Raw genomic sequence first — 27,100 nt, forward strand, 5'->3', positions numbered from 1 at the left:
TTTGTGGTTAAATGTCTATTCACAAGCAAATCCACCATGTCTGAACACTCCAGATAAGCAGAAAAAGGCAGAAATGATTTCTATATTTGTAGTTAGTTAGCTAATAAGGCAACTACTGACAAACTTTCACCAACAAACGTATTGAATTTGCCTTGTTTTTCTCATTTGTAAATGTGTGTGAGTGTGTGTGTGTGTGTGTGTGTGTTTCCACAATTAGATCTGTGTATATACTCAGATATTCAGAAAAGCAAGCTCAACAATTATGTTTCTGTAAGGATGATTTTGTCAAATTATTTACAGATATTATCATGTTTCCATTTCATTTGAAATATCCCATCTTATTAAATATTCAGATAGCCTTAAAGGGACAGTTCACCCAAAAATGCAAATTCTCTCATCATTTACTTCTATTGAGCATGAAAGAAAATATTTTTTAGAAAAATAGTTGACGGTAGCCATTTACTTCTATACTAAGGAAAAAAAAAATAATACTATGGAAGTCAATGGCTGCCGTCAACTGTTTGGTTAACAACATTCTTCAAAATGTAATCTTTTGTGTTGAACAGAATAAAGAAATTCATACAGGCATGGAACGATAGGAGTGCGAGTAAATGATGCTAGAATTTTCAGTTTTGGGTGAACTATCCCTTCTGATTTAAGGCACAACTGAACATTTGCACCACTTTATCAAGATCAATGAAAATCATGTTTGCACCTACGGTTGTTAAAAAAACAGTAGGCTAACTGTAAGGGTTGTAAATGTGCACCGTTATATGCATAATCATTTTTTATGACAAATACTTTTGTTGAATATACACAGAATATGATGCTAGTGAGCCAAGAAGCCCCAATTATATTTTATTGTACTTTATTTCCCATTAGATAAAGTGTGTTTGTGCACTTTAGGCCTACTTTGGGTATATAAGCCACTTAATGCCAAGAAAGAGGCAGTAAAGTCATTTCACAGTCTCTTGATTGATCATTTTATGTCATAGTAGTGAATAGCAGTAACCCTAATGCCCAAAAATGTATTGCTTAGTTTGAACATTTTTTGTTGTTATTATTGTTGGTGGTGGTGGAGCAAACAATTTGAATAAAACCACTTACTTAAGATTGAATTTCTGCCAGCACTACTGGGGATAATGAATGAAAAATAATCCAAGCAGTTTATCCAATGTCATGAACAATGCACCTCTGTGTGAAAGGTTTCGCATTCGCTGCTCATATGGCTTGCTTTATGTACCAGCCTTCATTGTCTTTGCCAATGGGGGAGCGTGAGCCAAAAAATCAAAAAAGCGTTCATGCCAAATGAATCCAATGTGGCTCCAGCGAGCATTTTTTATTTTTTCTTCCTGGCTCGAACAGTCGACTTCAAACTCCCAGCAGTGACACATACTTTCCTCTTCAACAGCTTTCCTTACCCCATGTGGTGGACATTACCCTCTAGACTGACAACTTCTCTAGTTTCCTCCAAACTCGCCGGCTCCGTGTGTGATGCCAGATGACTGTTATTAGGACCCCTCTGTAGTCTGAACACAGAGCTCTGAAAGGTCACCAGAAAAAAAAATCACTTGTAAAAAAGACAAAGGGCGAAAGAAACAAGAGTCGGCTGCCAACAAGCCATGCGCTAATAGCACAATAAAACAATACTGTTAAGCAGCCCCTGAAAATATTTGCAGATCTGTGTTTTTATTTGCTAAGGCTGCTGGGTAATAAACTGGGTAACGTTCAGTGCTTGCAGTAAAATGCATTCGACCACATGTGGAAAAGAGAGAGCGCACTGTCCTGTTGACCATTTTTATTTGAAGATGAAGGGATGGGAACACAGTCCTGCTAGAGTCATTATTATAAAACAATGGTATTGGGTTTATATTTGATCCCTTTGTTTTCAGAAGATGGACTGATTGTGTGGTCTAAAAAGGAGACTCATTAAAAAGTAGGCCTAGTTTTTCCTTTTTAGGCTAGGCTATATAATGAAAGTGAATGGGGACTGGGTCTGTAAAGCTTTAAAATGACAAATAAGAACAGTAAATATATCATAAAAAATAGTCCACATGATTTGTACATATTATCTGATACCAGATAATAACACACTGCCCCAACCCTCTGAATTGGACTATGAATGTCAAAAATGGGGGATTGACAATGAACAATTGATGGCTTTATGGAGCATATAGATATATAAAACATTATATATCAGTGTGTGTGTATATATATATATATATATCACTATCATTATGTAGAAAAAAAAGAAGGAAAATGGCTTTGAAGTGAATGAATTGTAATTTTTCGTGGAACTACTTTAAGTAATTCACAGGCAGTTATATATCCTGTCAAAACCATTCGCTCTGGACTATTCTTTTCCTTTCAAGGATACTCAGACTATATGAAAGAAAATGAAATGTTTTGTTGTACAGCAGGAGTTCAACAGCTGTAGCCGTCCTTTGAGTTGCTGCTGAGACTGAAAAGACAAATTAGTGTATCTTGCTGCTTAATAACAAACCATGTACAGGAAAACCAAAGCTACTTAAAGATCTCTTCTAGACAAGAGTGAAGTTGAATTAAATACAGCTGAGTAAATGAGAAATACAGCTTCTCTCATGGGTCTTTTTCTTCTCTATGTGTTCTGTCACCATTCCTTTTGTGACAGGCCGAGTCAACTGACTCTTTTCTTTCCATCAATGAGGTGGCTGGAGAGTCATTATCCAAAGATTAGTGACAGTATCAGGTTTTGGCACGCGGAGCCCTTGGGGTCAAAGGACTTGGCAGGCCGTTGGCTGCTCCCAGGCAGAAGCGGGGTCTGTAGCTGTAACTTACAACACCGCTGTGACCTTTAAGCACTGCTGGCCCAAGAGGAGGGTAGCTTTATCAGAGCCACTATCTATTGACACGGCCCATCTGATCCAATAATCCTTCGCCAATCATCTCCCCTTTTCCCTCATGCCTTGCATATACCTCTATACTCATGTTTCTTTTTCTAGTCCTGTTGTTTTTTTTTTCAGTTGCTGGGTTGCCTGAATTATGCTGGTTTTATGTTCTCCTGACCTCAATCAGATATGGTTTTAGCCATGTTACATAAGACATCTTCTTGCTTTCAAAAACAGCTATAGAAATGGTCTTGATATGCGTTATTAAAAGGTTTCATGCTAGCAGTCATTTTTAAAACACTGCTCAAATATCAATACTTTAACTTTTTTGTTTTAAAAGGAGGAAGTGTTTATTCAAACGACTGTTCCCAGCTGACTTCACCTTGTCCCTTTGGATCCAAAACGAGCTGTTTTCTGAGGATTATTACATAAATGCTTTTTATTGATGATGAGGTCATTATAAGTTATGAAACTTGCAGATGACCTCTTCTGTATCAAAAGATCAAGAGAAATTTGGTCTCTCATGTCATGACCCCTTTAATAGATATATTTATTTCTTTTTAAATTATATGCAAAATTTGGATCCACTTAATGTTGTGTTCTTAACTATGTACTTATATTTAAATTAATCATTTGATTAAATGCACTTATTGTGCACGTATGTTTTTACGTTGTACTTGTATATAAAAATACCGTCCTGTAATTAATTTAATCTGTAATTACACTGTTGAACCTACCTCTACCCCTAAAACCTAACCAGACCACCAAATCAGTCCCTAACCTACCCCACTCTAATAACAGCAAATGTGTTTAGTAATTCAACATGAAAACAATTCATTATTATTAAGTACATACAGTCAGGTCCATAAATATTGGGACATCGACACAATTCTAACATTTTTGGCTCTATACACCACCACAATGGATTTCAAATTAAACGAACAAGGTGGGCTTTAACAGCAGACTGTCAGCTTTAATTTGAGGGTATTTACATCCAAATCAGGTGAACGGTGTAGGAATTACAACAGTTTGCATATGTGCCTCCCACTTGTTAAGGGACCAAAAGTAATGGGACAGAATAATAATCATAAATCAAACTTTCACTTTTTAATACTTGGTTGCAAATCCTTTGCAGTCAATTACAGCCTGAAGTCTGGAACGCATAGACATCACCAGACGCTGGGTTTCATCCCTGGTGATGCTCTGCCAGGCCTCTACTGCAACCGTCTTCAGTTCCTGCTTGTTCTTGGGGCATTTTCCCTTCAGTTTTGTCTTCAGCAAGTGAAATGCATGCTCAATCGGATTCAGGTCAGGTGATTGACTTGGCCATTGCATAACAGTCCACTTCTTTCCCGTCAAAAACTCTTTGGTTGCTTTTGCAGTATGCTTTGGGTCATTGTTCATCTGCACTGTGAAGCGCCGTCCAGTGAGTTCTGAAGCATTTGGCTGAATATGAGCAGATAATATTGCCCGAAACACTTCAGAATTCATCCTGCTGCTTTTGTCAGCAGTCCCATCATCAATAAATACAAGAGAACCAGTTCCACTGGCAGCCATACATGCCCACGCCATGACACTACCACCACCATGCTTCACTGATGAGGTGGTATGCTTAGGATCATGAGCAGTTCCTTTCCTTCTCCATACTCTTCTCTTCCCATCACTCTGGTACAAGTTGATCTTGGTCTCATCTGTCCATAGGATGTTGTTCCAGAACTGTGAAGGCTTTTTTAGATGTCGTTTGGCAAACTCTAATCTGGCCGTCCTGTTTTTGAGGCTCACCAATGGTTTACATCTTGTGGTGAACCCTCTGTATTCACTCTGGTGAAGTCTTCTCTTGAATGTTGACTTTGACACACATACACCTACCTCCTGGAGAGTGTTCTTGATCTGGCCAACTGTTGTGAAGGGTGTTTTCTTCACCAGGGAAAGAATTCTTCGGTCATCCACCACAGTTGTTTTCCGTGGTCTTCCGGGTTGTTTGGTGTTGCTGAGCTCACCGGTGCGTTCCTTCTTTTTAAGAATGTTCCAAACAGTTGTTTTGGCCACGCCTAATGTTTTTGCTATCTCTCTGATGGGTTTGTTTTGTTTTTTCAACCTAATGATGGCTTGCTTCACTGATAGTGACAGCTCTTTGGATCTCATCTTGACAGTTGACAGCAACAGATTCCAAATGGAAATAGCACACTTGAAATGAACTCTGGACCTTTTATCTGCTCATTGTAATTGGGATAATGAGGGAATAACACACACCTGGCCATGGAACAGCTGAGAAGCCAATTGTCTCATTACTCTTGGTCCCTTAACAAGTGGGAGGCACATATGCAAACTGTTGTAATTCCTACACCGTTCACCTGATTTGGATGTAAATACCCTCAAATTAAAGCTGACAGTCTGCAGTTAAAGCACATCTTGTTCGTTTCATTTGAAATCCATTGTGGTGGTGTATAGAGACAAAAATGTTAGAATTGTGTCGATGTCCCAATATTTATGGACCTGACTGTATAGTATTGGAAGACGCCTAATATAAAGTGGGATTTAAAATTTGTATGTATGTATGTGTTTTAATGTATCTAATAATATAATTTAGTCAGCCTCAGTAATTGACTAGTTTGTTGTTAGACAATTAGTTGACTATCCTTTTTTTTGTATTCAAGGATTTGTTGCTCAATCGATATAGCCATTTTGAATACATTTTATAATCTATGCAAATTAGGGAGAGTGGTCTGTAATCCATTTGTGTGAGAGGGCTTAACGTCTCTGACATATAAGATAGGGGTTTAACACCCTTCTCAAGGGAGCCGTACTGCATATTAGCGTAGTCCATTAGTACTGGAATTGACCCATTTGTGGGTATTCAGGGTCACTGCACCTTTCCAGACATGTTTAGGAACCTGGTTATTTCACACTGATTGGAGTGCTTCCATCAGTCTCTCCTGCTATTATGCCACTTGCTTTAATTATTGATTCAAACCCACAGCCTGCTGCTTTGCCCTCCGAGAATACCAACATTTTGTCCCCCATTTCAAAGAATTAAACCCTTGTGAAGTAACGTTAGTGATTATACAGATCTGACTTGAGATTTCAAAGTCCTGGACTTGTCTTTATTCAAGATATCTTCTTAAATCAGTTAATTAACGTGAGATAAAACCCAATCCTTTAATTAAGAGCTAATTCCTTTTTATTAAGACAGACTTAAGTGCTTAAGGAAACAAAACTGTATTTGTCATTCCGTCCATTATAAGGGCTCGTTTAGCTTTCAAATTTTTCTTTTTTGGTTTATTTTGTCTCGTTCGCGCAGACGTACCGCATTACGTGCCATTAGCGAATGCGTATGCCGTTTTCTGCTTATCGAACCCGGCTGTTGGAAAATTCAACAGCAGGCTTGATGGCTGGAAGGACAGGACTGTGCGTGAGTGTGGAGTTTTACCATTTGTTCTGGCACAGGTTTCAGGATCAATTGCATTCCGGTTGCTTCAGAGAACACCAGCGTTGTAGTCAAACATGATATTTTTCTTTCTGCTGGGTTTTTACAGAATATAATAGAGCTTTTTTAATTGCCAACCCACATGGTTTTAATTGTGGCAAAGCCGGTCAGTGTGGCGGAGGAAACGACAGGTGGGAAAAAACTGCGGTAAGCACCCTAAACACTGTAATCTGACGGTATTACCGCTTAAAAACACAAGTCAGGACACATTTCGACATCAAGTCATCAGTTTTATCACGGACAATGAGCTGCCTTGCTGTTAAACTATTTTACGCCAAAACAATGCTGCTTAGAGCAGTTTTATTTACGTTTTTTTTCGCTAAAATCTACTTTTGAATTGATCGCTAATTCGATATTCTGCTTCAGTCGAGTGTAGAGTGAGATTTTGCGAATGAATTCATGCCAGAGAGGAAGCGTTTGTACAATGTCATCATGAACGCTTTGATTGAGGCCGACAGCTCAACTTTTATAGACTAATTTAGAGTGTCTACTCTGAGTTTCTTCTCATTAAAACAATTCTTTGTGTTCTTAGACACATTCGGAATGTTTTTACATCCAAAATAAATGTCATGTGCTTCACGGCCCGTTCCACAGTCTCACCTCACTAAAGACTCCATGATGAAACTCAGCTCTCGTGTAAACAAGAGCACTGAAAAACTCAATTCACTGTCCCATCTGTCGAAAGACATTCTGAATCACAGCCGGGGGGCAAGTGAGGGTGGGCTTCACTGATCTTTAATGACCTTGTTCGGTGAACAGGTAGCTAGATAAATTCAGTCTGAACGGTAAGGAAAAAATAAGAGAAACTAATTTTATTTAGAAAAATTTATCAGCGAAATACATTAATTTAATCTACTGTCAAATTACTTTCTAGTAATTTATGTTTGTACGTCCTTAATGAATATTATTTAATAGTTGATATTAATACCCAATTATATTTAATTACTTGTTCATTGGTTATTAGTATGCAGGAGATGAAATATAGAAACAAGCAGATTGGCTATTTGTGGCTGCTTTCAAGCACAATCTTCTTTGTGTTTAATTAACTTTTTGTAGCTACTCACACTTTAAGAAAAATACATTTATTTTTACACTGGACAGAATTAATGAGCTTAACAAGAACCATTTTATGCACTTTCCAATTAGTTAACTATAGAAGTTTATAGATTGTGACTTTTATCTCACAAATCTGACTTACATTTAGTCATTTAGCAGACGCTTTTATCCAAAGCGACTTACAAATGAGGGCAAAGGAAGCAATCAAAATCAACAAAACAGCAATGATATGTAAATGCTATAACAAGTTAGCTTAACGCAGTACATGTAGCAAGGTTTTTTTTTTTCTCTTTAATTATATAATAAATATAAATATAATATAAATCTGGAAAAAAAATCTGAATTGTGAAAAAAAATGTGACATACCTTTTTTATTCCGTGACTGAAATAAGCTTTCATAGCTAACAGGGAAATTCACAGTATGAGCGAATATTTTAACATTATTTGCGTAGTTCTGCTCTTAACATAAACCTTTCCTCAAATTTGTCTAGTGACAATGAAGGAACAGGGGTGTATAAGCTTGTGGAGGCGATTCACACGACAGTGATGTCACTTTAACACAAACCGAAAGCCCCCGCGGCCCTTCATGAGGGTCGATGTGGTCTCAGCGTTTTTACTGGTCTTCCAATCAGATTTCCTCGTTTCAGTAATTGTGTTGTATTTGGCATATTGAAGTGTAATTCCCCCCTAATCCAACAGACACTTCACAATGACACTCGTGTATGAGCGTGCAAGAGAATTTGGATTGGAATACAAGAATCTCTCTTTCTAAAGTAAATACGGGTTAAAGCGGCTCTTGTAATTGTGTCTATTGAAGTCCATTAATGTTAATGTTATAAATAAACATGCCTCATTTGATCTGGTTGTTGTTGGAAGCGCCACTACATGGCAATGCTGTAATCTGTGTGATTGTGCTCATGGCGGGCATCACACTGACACCGGCAGTGAAAAATGGATGGAGCTTCTTGGCATATTTATGTGAAGGGACGGGAGACTAGAGACTAATAAGAGAGAGGTGATGTGTGAGGCAATATCCTCCTGCGGTCCTCGGCCCCTCTCAGGGGATGTCTCTTTAAAGGACATGGGGAGAAAAAAGCGTGCGAGAGAACTGCTGGCACGCTGCCCTCGGAAAGCTCACTGCTATCTTCTCTTCAAAGGCACTGATTACCCAGCTCTCCCTCTTCATGTAAACGCTCTCTCGTGCATTCGGCCCGGGGAAATGATGCATTTCACGGGAATGGGGGAGATCTTCTTCACGAGAATGTGACACAGTATAAGCACAGAGGAAGTGTGATATCTTGCTGATGTTTCAACTTTTCTTTAGTTTCTTTTTAAAAAGGTACATTTGGCTATTATTGTCAAATGTTGTGTGTTTTAAGACACTAAATCTGTTGACCTTTTGGATTAAATTAATTTCAATAAATGCTAGTTAATTAGTCATTAGGCAAGAAAAAAAAGTAGTTGCTGGGTGGTGTGCAAATAAAATGAAAATAAATTAAACAGTGTATAACGATGTATAGGATAGTCGTAAAAATTCATTTCTACAAAAAAATCATTATATCATTTGACTGTATTTTTTTTTGCATTGTGCAACACTTAAAAAGCATATTCTAAAAAATATATATTGTGTGTGTATATGTATATGTAAGTGTTACGTAATGGAAAATAAAAACAAAACAGTCAAATGTGTAAAAATACCTCTCAAAAAATTCACTATATATTTTCTGTGTATTTTGTAGAAATTAAATAATTTTTACATAATATGTATAATTAAGCCAATAATTATTCAGACACCAGATATATTTTTTTATTCATTTATTTTTTTTTTTTTACTACTGAGGACACTATAGTTAATTTATGTAAGTGAAGATACCAAAATAAAGTAAACTGTGACATATTATATCCAAAAAATATTCATACAGTGGACTACCAATAAAACTGATAAAAAAAATAAATAAAATGGAACCAAAAATTATTCAGACACTTTGACCTGACCATGTTTTGCTTAAGATATTTTTCTTTAATTGCTAATGTGAACTTTTTACACCACAGACTGAACAGAATTAAGCATTGCTTGGTAGTTGGAGACCTAAATTGGTATTGTCTAATTGTGTACTTAAATTTAACAGCTATTCAGCCTAATTAATTTGTGAGACTGTCTAACAGAAGGATGGCATTATCAAGATGAATTAGTTCTGACACAGAATTCTTGTCATATTTTATTTACCATTTTCTAAACTATAGCAAATAAACTTGGATAATGTGAGAAATGTTGAAGGTGTCTGAATAAATTTTTGTTTGATTTTATATATATTTTTATTTATTTATTTATTTTAATTTTTTTTACATGGCTTTAAGAATATACGAAGAGTTCATTTGCAAAAACAGTTAAAACATGATAACATAATAAAAAACATGATCTTTGAAAAGTTATCTGTTTTTGCAAATAAACTATTCTTGTAATATATATATATATATATATATTTTTTTTTTTTTTTTTTTTTTTGCAAACCTACATAATAGATGAATAAGTGTGACATCAGTGCACATTACATTTTATCATTGTGTAACCCTTTAAAAATGAAGTCACAAGTAATATTATAAAACAGCACAGTCATAATTTTGTAGTAATACAGCATTAGTCGACACATTTCTGCTGACGTGCAGCATATAAGCACCAGCCCTAGATGTACTCAATATAATATGAATCAGACACTAATATATCAGTAATAAGTCTTTTATTCCTGTTTTACCGGTTGGGATTTCCATGAGTCTGAGCTGGTGTAATGAAATGAACGTTATTACAGTGTAAGTGAGAGGAAAGTGAGATAAAGTGCTTTTAGCCGCTGCTGTGTTCTGATCTCTGCTGGCAGGCTTTGATTGATGAGACAGTGCTGGTTTTGTCTTGTTTCTTTTTTTTTTTTTCTTTTTTTTTTCCCCTGTATGCTGATGCTAATTTCATATATACCTGTAAATCTTCATTTAGCACAACTAATAAATGCTCTGATATGAATGGGCTGCATGTGAGGAGACAGGAATAAAACTTTCACACCCCACAATTCACAGATTATCCTGCAACCCACAGGTGCCACATCACCATGGGAACTGTTTGAAAGCGTTAAAGTTACTCAGAAGTGCTTCATGCATTCAGAAAAAAAACGAATTCAGTTTCTCAGTCTGCTATTGCTGGAATTGAGATGCGGGGCATTTTTGCTGAAATGAAACACAAATTGTTATTGCTAGGATTGAGAATGTTGGGATTCAGGGAATTCAATGGATAGCATAGACACTCTTCTTGCTGCAATACGGTGTAAAGTCAATCCTCTTTTATGAGGAAAATATTAAAAGAAAATAAAAATCATCCAAATGATTGAATCTTATATATTGGTTGTTATTTCCAAAGTTTATTCAGTTGAGAATGCTATTTTCCCATTTAAATTCCACCTCAATGATGTCTGACCCACATCAAATACTTCTCGTTTTGTAATTGAAATTATTCTTTTACCATGTCTAGCCTACATCAAATAATTAAATCAACAATGTGATGAAATGAAATTTGAGGCAATGTAATGATTCCTGCAACTCAAAGCAATCAGGGACGAACTGCACATGTGTGAATTGCAAGGGTCCCAGAAGTTCATTATTTTTGAAGTTAATTTGAAATTGGTGCTTGCTTTATTTTTGCCCACATAACAGAAACGGGGCTGGAAGGGCCTGGGGTTTCATTTCCGTGCTCTGTATGCTGGAATCAGAGATCAAAGACACTCGTCCCACTGAACCCACTACTGTCCCTCTCTCTCTCTCTCACACACACACACACACACACACGCTCCGTTTCTCTCTGCACATCCACATTGAACTTTCCTTTTTCTTTGTGTCTTACATACAAATCCGATCAAACTTTAGTTTTTTTATCTTTGGGATTGGATTTTTATTTATTTATTTATTTATTTATTTTACAGTTGTTGGTTTTTCTCAACTGCTTACACACTTTCTTTACTTGTCACACAGTTTCTGAAACCTAACACTACACCAGAACCACACACCAAATCTGCAAAACCATACGCATATTCTTAGCCTTTGACTCAGTCTTCAATTTCATAAAACACTTTTTGCAAAACTCAACACTCAATTCTCTATGTAACACACACACACACACAAATCATAATTCATGTTATGGCATGTTTTCAAATGTTTGTTTTGAGATGTGTTTGTGATATTTTTAATGCAGTGCTTCATTTTGCAAGAGATGTGAGGCATTTTTCATTTTGCATGTGCAATTCTTGGATTTGTGTGCAAAGTTTTGAAAATGTGTGTAAGCAGTTGAAAAAAAAAGATTACACACACACACACATATGTAGACTTTGACTTTTAGAAGTCAATATGCTCTATTATATATACATGCTCATTCTATTAATTCTATTCTCATTTAATTAAAGTAGGCCTATTTTTAAGTAGGCCTACATCATTTTGTTTATTATTTATTTATTTATGGTGAGTATTTTTTTGGTGCATCTTATTTACTGTCATTAAATTATATAATGTAGTGTATAAATAATATGAGAACAAGAATACACTACTGTTAAAAGTTTTTTTTTTAAGTCTCTTATGCTCACAAAGACTATGTGTTTGATCAAAAATCAAAAAAATCAAAAAAAAAAAAAAAATTCTACTATTCTGTTTTCTACTATTTTAAAATGTAATTTATTCCTTGGATGGCGTGCTAAAAAAGCTTACAATATTTGTATTTTTATTGTAAGTTATTATTATTATTATCAATATTATTATTATTATTTCTGATTAATTGAAAAGTAATATATATATATATATATATATATATATATATATATATATATATATATATATATATATATATATATATATATATATATATATATATATATATATAATTAAAATTGCATAAGTAAAATTAAAAATATTTCTTTATTTATTTTCATTAAGTTATAAAATTATATTATATTGTGTACAAATAATATATTGCCATTTTATTAGCCATGCTTTTAAATACCTTGAAATCAGTTATTAAAACGGTCAACCGGTATTAACCACATAAAAATTAGAGCTCAGTAATTTAGGACTGTGCGCTAATTTAGTAGTTTGTTTATTTATTTAAAAATGCAATAAAAAATGCATGTGTTTAATCTTGCCCCCTGAATAAATGAGCACATCATATAAATGAATTTGATGAATTTTTAATTGATTGACAGCCTGAGTAAAAACAATCATTATCGTGATAAATGCATGTCATCTGAGCTGAAAGTGTCACAGCAGATTTTTGTCCAGAGATTGAGACGTGTTTTTCTCGTCGAGCGATGAAACTTCAGCAGCAGTGGACGACACAAACCGAGTTAAAGCATTAGATGTTTCCTCTGCCGGAGCAACTCCAGCTCGACTAGACACGTGTGGAAGAATATGGCTTATGAAGTCATTGCGGTTGTCTAGACGTGACTAAAACCACATTTGTTTTCAGCAGCTTTGACAGACGTGTTTATTTACATGTGGGGACGCCAACGTCCGTGTCAGCATAACGGAGGTGAAAACCTCCACCCACCAGAGAGACAACATACATTTCAACTGGAGCAAGCTGCCAGAAAAATGTTTTGCGCTCAAACGTGACATATGTAACACAGAAACCAGGACCCAAGCCAAGAGATGACATATATTAGATCCTGGAATAAGTATTATTTTCGGAAAGAGAGAGAGAGAGAGAGAGACGGTGCGGAGACATACACCAATTACTCTGACAAATGGGAAATTCATAAAACTGGGGCGATGAAATAGTTAATTGGCCAGCTTCTGTTCCTGTCACATTTCTTGTCCAGCCACGTCAGGTTAACATGTAATTAGCGATCGTCGCAGAGCGTCACGCCTCCCACAGGTGGACAGACAACAGCTTTTGTATCTGCTGACAGCACATGACTGCCCCACAATGAGCTTCACTCAAGCACTTTGGCTCAAGCTTGCTGAAGAATCATCTGTATTACATGTGGATGAATCAAAGGAAACACACTGCTGTTCAAAAGTTTGGGATCAGAAGGATTTTGATTGTTTTTAGAAGTCTCTTATGCTCATTTATTTGATTCAAAAACAGGGGTGTCAAACTCAGTTCCTGGAGGGCCGCAGCCCTGCATAGTTTAGTTCCAACCCTGCTCCAACACACATACCATGTAGTTTTCAAATAAGCCTTAATGACTTGATTAGCTGGATCAGGAGTGTTTAATTAGGGTTGCATCTAAACTGTGCAGGGCTGTGGCCCTCCAGGAACTGAGTTTAACACCCCTGTTCAAAAATAATATTTTTGCTATGTATAATAACTGTTTTCTATTTTAATATGCTTTAAAGAATAATTTATTTCTGTGAAGCAAATCTGAATTTTCAGCATTATTATTCCAGTTATGATCCTTCAGAATTTATTCTAATATGCTGATTTATTATCAATGTTGAAAATTGTTGTGCTGCTTATTTGCATTTTAATTTAATGTGATTTATTTTTATTATTATTATTATTATTATTATTTTTGAACCTGTGATACTTATTTTTTTCCACGAAGCTTTGATAAATAAAAAGTGGAAAAAAGTATTGATTCTAAATATAAAACTTTTCTAACATTATTATTGATTTTTTTTTTTTTTTTTTAAATCAATTTAACATGTCCTTGCTGAATAAAAGTATTTAATTATTTTCAAAAAAATAAACATTATAATAATACAATGTACTGACCCTGAGCTTTTGAATGACAGTGTTTACAGCTTATATTTTACAAAAATATAACGGCAAAAGTAAAAAAAAATTAATATATAACATACTGTATATATTTTCTTATTTTAAATGATCTTTTTTTTCACATTACAATAATAATAAGAATAAGAACACACTACTGTTAAAAAGGGTTTTGAAAGGTGCTCACAAAGGCTGTAAGTATTTAATTAAAAAATACTGTAAAAACTTTAAAATTATAACATTTTTATAATTTAAAATACCTGTTTTTTCATTTTTTTATTTTAATGAACTTTATTCCTGTGAGTCAGAACTGAATTGTCAGCATCATTACTCCAGTCCTCTGTGTCAGAAATCATTCTAATTTGCTGATATGCTGTTAATGAAACATTTCATTACATTATTTGAAACATAGAAGTCTTTTGTAATATTACATATGTTTTACTATCAGTTTAATACATCCTTACTGATTTATTTCTTACAAAACGTTTAAATATAAATGTTCTCTTGATTGAAATGTGACCCAGACCTTTCTTGGCAGTTGTAAGTCTAGCCCACATTGACAGCTGCACAAAACCACAGCATCTCTCATTGAAAACATTACAAGTAATTACGTCTCCTGTGCAGTCAATGTAATTTGCAGTCTATTAGTGATAAATTCATTGGCATGCAGAATTGAACAGAGCATGATTAAAGACAAGCTAGTGGACCCTGAGATCTCTTCAGGTGGATTCACTTTGAAATTATGCAGCAATTAACAGCTTTCGGACAGAAAGCGGCGCCAGGCTGCCGGTCGATGATGGGAAGTTGTTGTTTGGTGTTTTGCTGTTTTTGTGTCTGAAAAACACACCAGCCTCTGAGGGGAACGTTTGGAACCGACCGCTGATTAACGAATGCCGAAATGAGTTCAAAGGAATGGAAAATTAAAGCGTAAAGATTTTTGTTTTCATGTTTTCTTCTTTGATGCTTACCATTCCTACAGTTGTGTTTGAGCCAGCTAGTTTTCACAGGTCGCTTTTATAACCCCTTTCAGCTGTTTCAATATAAAATGAATCATAAAAGAGTTATGGCTTGTTTATACTTACAAGACAAATGAATTGGATAACTACAATCCAGAAATCTAGAATGGTAACTGCTGTTGCTTTACATAGTGCTATCATATACAAAATCATATTTCACTTATGTCATATTGGCCAATATTTATGAATATATTTATTTATATATCATATATATATGTGTGTGTGTGTGGATATATTATAATTAATACAATTATTAAAAATATATTATATTATTTTTATATTTCTAAATATACAAATATTACAATATTATAAAATATTATATATTATTGTATTTTTTAATATTATGTATTTACTTCCTAAATTATTAATATTAATAATTTTAGATATTTTACTTTTGAGTCACGTTACTGTAAAAATTACAGTAATGCATAAAATACATTTTCATACATTGAACAGAATAATGTACAATACTTTAAGTAAATAAATGTTATTAAAAATAAAAGTGTAATTATTAATACTCTCTCTCTCTCTCTCTCTGTCTCTCTCTCTCTCTCTCTCTCTCTCTCTCTCTCTCTCTCTCTCTCTCTCTCTCTCTCTCTCTCTCGCTCTGTATATCTCCTTCTGTTCTCCATTATATAAACTAGGCTTATTTTTCCATAAGCATTACATCTTTGTTTGTATGTTTTGTGAAACATGAGTCAGACATTTCTTGACGGGTTTTGTGAGAAGTGTTTGAATCTCCTCTGGGTTGAACTGGGATGTTCAGTTTAGGTTATCAGCCAGACGTCACAGATAAACATGCCTCATATGTAGCTCTTCACGGCCCTGTCGACCTCTTCCTCCTTCCACTTTATCAGGCTCTCCATCTCTCCTTCTGTCCTCCACTGCAGCCGAGAGCTGCCTCTGCATAATTACAGGCCAGGGGTTAAAAAGTGTTTCGAAACCACGTTCCGTCTGACAGCTGAGCTTCAAAGCCAGAGATAATAAAGGAGAGATCCCATAGCCTGTTTGTTTATGTGTTATTCTGTTGCTGTTTCTACCACGCATTCAACTCCCTGATGCATTTGTCACCAAACCGCATGGAACCGCGTTCAGGTTTCAACTCGAGAGCAACTCAGAATAGACTAAGATTAGATTTAGGTTCTTAAACGCACCCTGTACGCTGTTAACTTCAGCCGCAGATCTGCAATTACACCGTAATTGTGGTAAATTCCTCTCAAAATGAATGTGAAATATGGAACATGAAGAAGACATTAATTTGAATTCGGTGCCCATTAAGGGATAATCGACGTGCAGCTGCCATAATTTCCTCTCTCGATTATGCAGTCTGCTGAATGCGCTCAGCGTCTCTGACTGTTACTGCACTCGGAACAGTTTTTACAGTTTGATGACATGGAAAATTGACATTTGTTTGGCGGGTTTGGTGGCGCAGGCGCTGGCTGTTTGTCTCGGGTGTAAATCCCCGCCGCCGCTGTTTGTGGACGCCGCTCTGATGTTCCAGTGCACGTCGACGTCTGTTTGCTAAATTGGGTCAAATTCTGGAAATGTGCCGGAGCTCCTCCTGCAATATTCATGACATGACATTTCAGACTCCAGACATGCTTTCTAATTGGTGGACGCAGTTAATCACTGAACCCTTGTATTGCGAGTTGAAAGCGCCCAGGAAAAAAGAAGAAGAAGAAGATGGAGCGAATTAGAAACAGCACGAGGCTGTGTGACAAAGGCAATTAAACAAATGAGGCAATTAAAAAAAATGAAACGTTATATTTATTATAGATCACTGAGACGTTTAGATTCTTTCATCATTCACTGGAGGAAGTCTGAAGCAGGGCGTTTTATGCAATCGCATGTGATATTTTGAAAAATCTTGAAAAAAAATCTTGAAAAAAAAACCTGCATTTCACTGCTGGTTATACTCTGTATAATTGTGTATGTGACAAATAAAAAAATCTTGAATTTTGATACATAGATCATGAGTTTTAAAACTTAAGGCAGTGCTAAATGGTCCGTGGAAAAACATTGTAGAAAATGGAACTAATTAATGATGATGATGATAGTGATGATGATGTAATAATAATTATAATAATTAATAGATTTTTTACTTTTGAAGTTTTTGCAAGTGTAATCATTCTTATTACTGTAAAACCAAATACTGTTACAAAAAAAGTTTTTCAATAACACAAAATATAGAATACATTTAATAATAATAATAATAATAATAATAATACTCTATATTTTGTGCTATTGAAATCATAACTTTTTTGTATTACAGTAAATGTTACAGTAATAAGAATGATGAGACTTCCAAAAGCTTCAAAAGTAAATGTCAGTATTATTATTATTATTATTATTATTATTATTATTATTATTATTATTATTATTGTCAGTATTATTATATTATTAAAGCTATACACGCTAATAATAATCATAATAATCATAATAATAATAATAATAATTATCATTAGTATAAAGCTTATTATAAAGCTATACATGCTAATAATAATAATAATAATAATAACATTATTATTATTATTATTATAATAAAAATATACATAATAATAATAATAATAATGTTATTATTATTATTATTATTATTATTATTATAACGCTTATTATAAAGCTATACATGCTAACAATAATAATAATAATAATAATAATAATAATAATAATAATAACATTATTATTATTATAATAATAAAGATATAATAATAATAATAATAATAATAATAATAATAATAATAATGACATTGTTATTATTATTATTATTATTATTATTATTATAACGCTTATTATAAAGCTATACATGCTAATAATAATAATAATACCATTATTATTATTATAATAATAAAGATATACATAATAATAATAATAATAATAATAATAATAATAATAATGACATTGTTATTATTATTATTATTATTATTATTATTACGCTTATTATAAAGCTATACATGCTAATAATAGTAATAATAATAATAATAATAATGTGATACTGCAATGTAGTAAATACCATAATATATGCAATACTATAATATAGTAAAATAAAATGGAAATAATAATAATAATAATTATTACAACATGTTATTAAACATAACATAACATAACATAACATAACATAACATAACATAACATAACATAATGTTGTTGTCCAAATGATTTTTTTTTTATAATTTAAATTGAAGTGGGCACAATTCTGGACAAATCACATCTAACTAGTTCCTGTGTGTCTGTGAATTGCACAAAATGTTTTTAGTGCCTTTCAACCAGGATCACGTCTATTACTAATCAGCACTGTCCTGAAGGAAGAATGGCACCAGAAGTCAGTGATAGTGGTGAAGTGTGTTCTAGCCTCCATTGTGTGGCCAGTGTCTCTGCTATCCCGCTGAGCCACTGCTAATGTGAGTGCAAACAATGTCCTCCTTTAGGAAATGGAGAGAGTCCTGAGGGGAAGTGGTGTCAGTGGTCAGGGTGATAACCTGGCACCTTGCAATTAGTGTCAGCGCTGCTCATTAATCTGAGAGAGTCCTTTACTCGCCTACAAGCAGCTGCCACCGCTGCCTTACCATCCTGAAGACACGGCTCTGGCCCGGCTGGTCATTTGTGCTCGCTCTGCAGCTCAAGCGGGATTAACTGAAGGAATGCTACATTTGGGCCGTTTTTGAATTGGTCTCTCCGGTGTTTCTGAGGGTAGATATGTTTCTGTTTCTGTTACTGTTGCTATTTACTATTTATTTAGCAACAGTGGCTGTCTGGTTATAATGGTGAACGAAAAGATTCAAGAAAAATATAAGAACAGTACTGTTCAAAAGATTGGGATCAGTAATATTTATTTATGAAAGATATGAATGCTTTTAATGAGCAACAAAACATTAAATTATTTAAAAAAAATGACAGTAAATATATTTATAATGTAACAAAAAATATGTTTTAAATAAATGCTGTTCTTTTGAACTTTCTATTCATCAGAGAATCCTGAATAATAAACAAACAATCAAACAAACAAACCACTTGTGGTTTTTGGTCAGAATTGAAAGAATTCATACTTTTATTCAACAAGGATGCATTAAATTGATCAAAAGTATCAGTAAAGACATGCATAATGTTATAAACATTTCTTTCAAAAAAATGCTGTTCTTTTGACCTTTTGATCCCTGAAAAAAAAATATATAATGGTTTTCACAAAAATATTCATGATAATGATTAGAAATGTTTCTCATGCGAGAAAATCAGCATATGATTTCTGAAGGATCATGTGACACTGAAGACTGGACAAAACATTACATTTTAAATCATATTCAAATAGAAAATATATATATATACATTTTTTTCAAAGTATTACTGTTTTTACTGTATTTTAACAGAATAAATACAGCCTTTGTAAGCATGAGAGACATACAAATAAAAAAATAAATCACAAAAATCTCACTGACCCCAAACTTTTGAACAATTGTTTATGTACTGATAGATTTATATGAAATATTTTGATAAAAAAAATTATCACAATATAGTATTGTCAAGATTGTCATTTTGGTTCATATACTGCATGCTTTTTTTAGTCAAGGAAAGCATATTCACAAAAGCTCTGTGAAATCACAAAAAGGCAGTGGAGGAAACAGAAAGAAGAAAAAGGGAAAAAAAAAAACAAGTGTTCCCGACAGAGCTCGGTTTTCCCTCAGGCTAGACTGTTCCACCAGACGACCCCCAGCTTCCTCCTGACAAACGCCTGCTATCTTTCTCGCATCAATCTCGTCCGAGCGCTGATATATCAGGAAATAAATGAGAGGAGATCTCCACCTCTTCTGTCACTGCCTTAATGTGTGAGATAAGCAGCTCCATATAATTACAATCCTCCAAAATAATTGTAACAAGAGGCTAAATGCTTAGCAGTAGTTTTAATTAGCCTGTGCTTCAAATTAATAATTGCCGCTTAAATCAGAAATCAGGCCCACTGTTGTGGCGGCTGCTTCGTTCTAATAACAGTAGCACTCATCGGCTGTTTATTACATTATTTCTCTATGGGAGGCTTTCACCTGCGGAGGGGGAGATGAGTGAGAGGAGGGAGAGAGAGAGAGAGATGCAGGCGCTCTATTTGGTTATCTTTCAAATGCAGCAAAGCTCAGCTAAGATTAAATTCATTCGCTTTTCCATGGATATCGCTGTTCATTTCCCCCCTTCGTCGGCGGTGTTGGGAAGAGGCAGAGGAGAGGTGGAGTACGAAAGAATGGAAGGAGAAAACTGCCAATGCCACATATTCCAGAACGTAATCATGCCACCAACAACATCAGCGCAATAAACCGCTGTTTAACACATGGCAACGCATAAGACTGAATATATGGCCCAGAGAAATTTTGGTAACGTGTTTATGTGAAGTCACTGGTGTGTTCTCAGAGGAAGGAAGGTGGGCAGCGCCTCCTCTGATGCATGGGAAGAGAAAATTATTGGCTGTATAAAAATGAAGCTAAACAAACATTACGAAAGAGGAGATTTAATCGTGTCTTTAGGGTGTTTTCAGAGATTGTTCTTTACGATAATCTGGCCAGTGTTATTTTAGTATTATTGAAATGCTGTTATAGTTTGAAACATATTTTGAATTAGTTTTTTATTTGTATCTAAGTGCAGCAATAAATTCAAAACTGGACACAGGAACTGAACAACCGTGCAACAAGAACTGACAATGAACAGAAGAAAACACAGAGCTTAAATACACTGCAACAAACTATTCAAGCAGGTGCAGGCACTAATCTAATCAATTACTAACCAAGGGAACCAACTACTGTAGTGGCAGGAAAATCGAGACTTGGTCAAATAAGAAAAAACTAGAACAAAACCAAACTGATCTTGTCTCAAGATATATTTTCATAAACTCACATGCAAGAAAAATATAAGGTTTGATACATTTACAATTTTCTTTAGCACAATGATAAACATTTTATACACTTTCTTGAAAATGTTAAACAATATAGAATATTTAAATAGAAATTTTAGCAGTAATACTATTGTCATGAAATTGCATTGTTATCTCCAATTTTATTTGAAGAATGGAAAATAAATAAATAAATACGTAAATTAATTAATTAATATTCCGAAATTATTTAAGACATTATGAATATATTTATTGTGTGTGTGTATATATATATATATATATATATATATATTAGGGGTGGCACGATACATGTATTTGTACCGAACCGTCACGGTACGGGCATCTCGGTTCAGTGCAGGCAATTCACCCCCAATCCAGAAGGGGCGCCCACAGTAATGCAACGCTGTTTGATAACCGCCAGCAGAAGAACAGCGAATGCCATGAGTTACGCACTTGAAAACAACGCCCCCTAGACAGTCACCGTGTGCTGATTCTGATGGCATCTCTCACATAGGCCGACAAAAGAGTATACTTTAAAAGCTTGAGCACTCAACTGTTTGCAGCATGGGGTAAAAGGCTCACCAGCTTGGGGTAAAAGGCACACGGTATTGATACAAATACTTCAGCTAAAATAATGGTTTTTAAAATACTTAATACTTGTTCAAAACAATCACTTTAGCAAAGTTTGTCCTATTTTCTGCTTATTTTGAAAAATAATACATTTTTGTTCAATAAATATACTGTCATTAAAATGTTACTATATAAAAAAATATATTTTAAAATACAGAAACAAAATCATTTTAAAAAGTAAAGATTCTGAAAGTATTGAAGGAGACCCAATAATAATTTAATATATATATTTACAGTAGTAACAACAAATTATATTTTATTATATGATATGATTAATATCATGTTTTTAAATATGATGGTTTCATTCTAAACATGGTGATTATTTCTAATATGGACACCCAACATAATATATAATATTCACCATCTGAATCTAACCATGTCATGTCGACAAATAGTAAGTCAGCCATCTATTAATTATCAAGTTAATAACTGTGTGCCTTTAGCCCCGACAGCGGGGGTGCTTTTTACCCCAAATACCATACTTTGACATATTCTTTCACTATTTAAAACCTGTTGCTTTAATTATATTAAACAAAACTGAAAATCATAAAGATCCTTTGTCTCAAAATATATGCATTCATTTTAACGATTCTCATTTGCTACGTAAATCTACAACATTTTAAAAAACATCAAATATTAGATCAAGTAAGCACAGAATCAACTTTACTCTGCTGCGCTCGATCGCATCAAGGATCAGATGAATATACAAGTGCATCTTGAAAAGCGGATGTTTTGGGAAGTGCTACGCCACATTTTTGTGCCGTCTAGTGGTTTACATGAAAATAATATCAAAGGCGCCTTTAGCCCCGTTGTACCCTATATATATATATTATATGTTAATTAGCAAAAACAGATAACTATAACTAAAAAAAACTCCCCTATTTTAAGGTGTCCCTGTTACAGTGTAATTATACATTTAAGTACCGAGTAATATTAATTAACTACATGTACTTTTGGCTTTGGCTTAGGTTTGGTTTAGGGTTACTTGCATGCAATTATGCATAATTTAGTGTTATTATAACAGTAAATACATGTAACTTGTAACAAGGACACGTTCAAATAAAGTGTTACCATATATTTTATAATTTATTTGCGGCATTACCTTTATCATACTAGTGTATAATATACAGGCTGTTTTTCCCCATTATGAGGAGAAATCCTGCTCACACATATAGCCCATTGTCTTCACACTGTTAAGCTGTCTCACACTGCTGCAGTCATAACAAGGGGTTATTTGCACCTCAGCGTTCTTCCTTTAGTTTCTTAATCGTCTGTAGTACCCTCTCACTGCCCAGCACAGCGCTCTGCATTTGGAGGGTAATGCAGTGTCAGGGGACCCAAGTGCCTGGAAGGCTCTGCCACTGACAGCTGTAAATTTGATTTATCATGCTGTCAGGTGGCTATGTCAGGTGTGCCCAGTGCGCTGACATAAAGATAACTGACATCTTGCTGTCACTAAGGCCTGGGAAGCACCGTCAATCTCTCGTCGCTGTATTTATTCCCACTTTTCTTTGTCACTTATTTCTTCCTCGACCCTTCAGAAGAAGCACCTGTCACCCCCAGACCAGGCCTCGTTTTTCTCGTACCGTTTCATCTCCCGCCTTCTGGAATAATTTGGTGATGGATTAAACGCTGTGGCTGAAGCCGCAGGACTCCGAGGTGCGCAAAGGCCGATTGAAGCCGGACTGATTCCAGCTCTCCGGCTCACTGTGCTATCCATCACCTCCAAGAGTTGGATGACTCTCTGTTGCTCTGGGAAAGTGTCCTATTAGCAGGGGTTGATGAAATATGTGTTTGAGGTATCTTGGGTTTTAGCAATGTTGACATTAGATGAAAGCGATGATTCTATCAGCGGAAAGTCAAAGTAATGGTGTTTTTAAATTGTAAAATTGAAGGGATAAGCCATGAGTTAGAATAGCAAATATTTTGTAGCGTGTTGTATAAAATCGAGACACCCATTCAAAATGTTAACCGTGACCAAAATACCATAGATACGACAAAATACTATAGATACGCTCACATTTAATTATAATAGAACTCTTTGTCATTTTGCTGTTGATTTATTTTATGTATTGATGACATTTGTGTCTGATACTAAGTTACTGCATTTTTACTGTTTTATATATATATATATATATAATACATATCTGTGTAACAAAATATTACAATAGTAATAAACTAGTGTATTTTATATATATATTATATATATATATATATATATATTCACAACATTTTTGGCTATTTTTTCCCTTTCCTATCTATTTATTTATTTATTTTAAACACACACACACACACACAAAAATGTATTATTTGTAATATTTTTACTGTAAACTAAAATAATAATAATAATAATAAAGTCCTAATGACATATAATCAAAGCCTTGCAAACAAGCACAGATTGCAATTTATTTTATCTCCCGGATTATGCAGCTTTACTTAGGGTGTCAAATTTTTGCACATACATTAGGCATAAAAAAGCAAGAAGCAACATAATAGCAAGAGCAAGAATCAAAGTTGCAATTTAAAGATAAAAAGTGACATTGTGAGATACAAAAGACACATTAAAAATGTTTTATATTTAATGTTTTTTTTTATTCCACCATTATATGGGAAAATCAGGCTTCCAACCTTTCAAATCCCTTACCCTTGATAGTGAAAAGTGTCATTAGCAAGCTAATTTGTTTTTAAGGGACAGCATATCTTTTAAAGCATGTCATGTATCCTTCACTGAGTAAGTGAGTGAACCACCGAACAAATGACCAGACGAGTACTCAGACATCCTCATACATGTACATAATAAAACAGCCAAATACAAATTCACCATTTCTATCACGCCTTTGTTCCTCCTCAGGGACCGATGCTAATGCTACAGCTAGCGGCTGTGGTGTGTGTCTGTTCCTGAGGGAGGTCTGTGTTAACCTGGGGCCATTCTGCATTATGATAATGATAGAACCGAGTCTACAGGTCCTAATCAGCCACTGACAGCCTATAACACCGGCCCCGGGGCCAACCAGCCACAGCTAGCATCGCACACGCTCAGTTTAGCACCCTGCGTGTTTGTTTCCTCGCTAATAGATGACGTTTGTTAAACGGTAAGTCGTTTACGGACGTTAAATAACTCAGAAGAGGCTTGGGAGAGGCGTTGAGGAGCTGCTCAGATGAAGTCGTCATTTTAATGAATGTAAAGAAAAATGACGGAGGCCCTCAGAGGGCGACACTTGGGTTTTCATTTGTGAAATCATTTACTCCACACGCTGAATTGGGGATTGTCAACTACCGCAGTATGACATCTGCCTTTGTTTAAAACAAGCTTGAATTTCCTGTAACAATCCCCCACACTGATTGCCATATGAGGTCCTTCAAATCTAAATAAACGCTCCCCGAGGCTCCAGCCCTTCTTACAGCGTTTCAAACAGAGCTGCCTCTTCCTGGCAGTCTCCTGTCTGTTCCTGCAAAGCATCTGTGCACCAATCCAGTTACTTTATCTCCTCCGCCACGCTCTCCTCATCTGCTTAGTGTCAGCTCGGGCCTATTAGACAGATAAGGGCTTCCCTTGAATCTCTTACAGGCAGGGTTTTTTGCCGTCGATTTCTCGCATGCCAACTCGAATCACGCTCTTACTCTCTATCGTTCTTTCTCTCTCGTTTCCCGCAGTCATTACGAGCAGGACCGCTCGGCGCTGAAGAAGAAGGAGTGGGAGCGAAGGACACAGGAAGTGCAGCAGGATGAAGACTTGTTCTCTACCGGATTTAATCTGTTTGGTGAGCCGTACAAGGTAAGGGTTTTGGCAGAAGGTCCTATCAGAGCACACACACACACACACACGCATCATCTGACGCAGGGCATTGCTCCAGCTAAAGGATGCTGAGTTGCTCTCTTTATATCCAATATTTACTCAACTCTTGCCCCCCTCGGGTTCAGCTGGAATTGGTTTGAAGGAATGCTTACGATCAGGGTTATGTCATTTTTTTTTTTTTTTCCTTCAGATGCCTGAATAAAATATTACTTTTAGGATTAAATCTAGGATGTAAAGGGTCAAGTTATATCTAAAACTGGATAGAGGCATTTAACAAAATGACTGTGCTACATTTTAAAGGGATAGTTCACCCAAAAATGAAAATTATTTAATTAATTACTCACCCTCATGTCATTCCAAACTCGTTAGACCTTTAGACATCTTCAGAACACAAAATAAGATATTTTGATTAAATCTGAGAGCAACTACCACATTCAAGGCCCAGAAAGGTAGTAATTACATTGTTAAAATAGTCCATGTTACATCAGTGACATCAACCTTCATTTTATGAAGCTACGAGAATAGTTTTTGTGCACAAAGAAAACAAAAATAACGACTTTATTAAACTTAATTTAAGGTCGAGCCACTGATGTCATGGACTATTTTAATGATGCCCTTACTACCTTTTTGGGCCTTGAACGTGTCAGTTGCGTTGCTGTCTATGCAGGGTCTGAGAGCTCTCAGATTTCACCAAAAAATATCTTAATTTGTGTTCCGAAGATGAACGAAGATCTTACGGGTTTGGAACGACATGAAGGTGAGTAGTTAATGACAGAATTTTAATTTTTGCGTGAACTATTCTTTTAAAGTCAACGTGAAATGGTATTCAATTTAACCAATTTTATTTTCATGTTACTAGTTTATATTGTCAACGAATTACCAACGAAAATGTCGGTTAACATGTTTTTATGTTTACGTTCAACACAATCTCTCGACCCTCACCAACTATTCTCCATGATTATGTTCATGCCAACAGTTAATCTACAATGATGACTCATGGATAGTTATACACACACATACGTAAAACATAAAATAAAATATGAAATGAATCTATCCATATGACCTCCATTAAGGGTTTAACAGAGATATTCAATCAATAACAAGGCATTATTTAGAGCAATGAAGTGCCAAAAGAAAAGTATTAATTAAATAAGTAGTTATTGTTAAATAACAAAATGACATGACAGTACAAAATTAATATAAATTAATATAAATATATGAAAATTGCAATTTTTTGTTATTTAACAATAAAACATTGGCTACATTGAAAGGGTACTTCTACAAAAAAAAAAAAAAAATGGAAAAACTAGCATTACATATTACAAGTAAAGCTAAATACTCAACTATTTTGTCCAATGGTGCTTGGATCGTGAAAAGCTGGCATGACATGCCCCAAATGGAGCCTGAACTGAATGCAAATTTGCGGTTGATTAAGAAAGGGGTGAAAATTTCTTCCAGGCAATCAGGCTGTATTTATTTAAGCCCGCTGTGATTCAAAACAGTTACCCGGACATAGTCTCAACCACAGAATGTTGATGCATATGGAACACTTATCTGGAAACACTTCAGGAGTTTCAAAGTTGTCATCGGATTGGTTGAATTATACAGGATTTCCAGGAGACGTGTGGGTGTCGCGTTCTTTA

The 27,100-nt window shown here is 34.9% G+C and overlaps 1 protein-coding gene across 1 annotated transcript in view; it reads left to right on the forward strand.

The window, feature by feature from the left end:
• Nucleotides 1-27,100, forward strand: part of LOC306883783 (AF4/FMR2 family member 2-like) — a 237,431-nt gene that overhangs the window by 34,411 nt on the left and 175,920 nt on the right. Inside the window, 1 exon segment of the mRNA XM_079439265.1 lies at nt 25,316-25,436. Coding sequence (XP_079295391.1) covers nt 25,316-25,436 — 121 coding nt within the window.

This window comes from Barbus barbus (assembly GCF_936440315.1).
Source record: "Barbus barbus genome assembly, chromosome: 17".
Classification (NCBI taxonomy): Eukaryota; Metazoa; Chordata; class Actinopteri; order Cypriniformes; family Cyprinidae; genus Barbus; species Barbus barbus.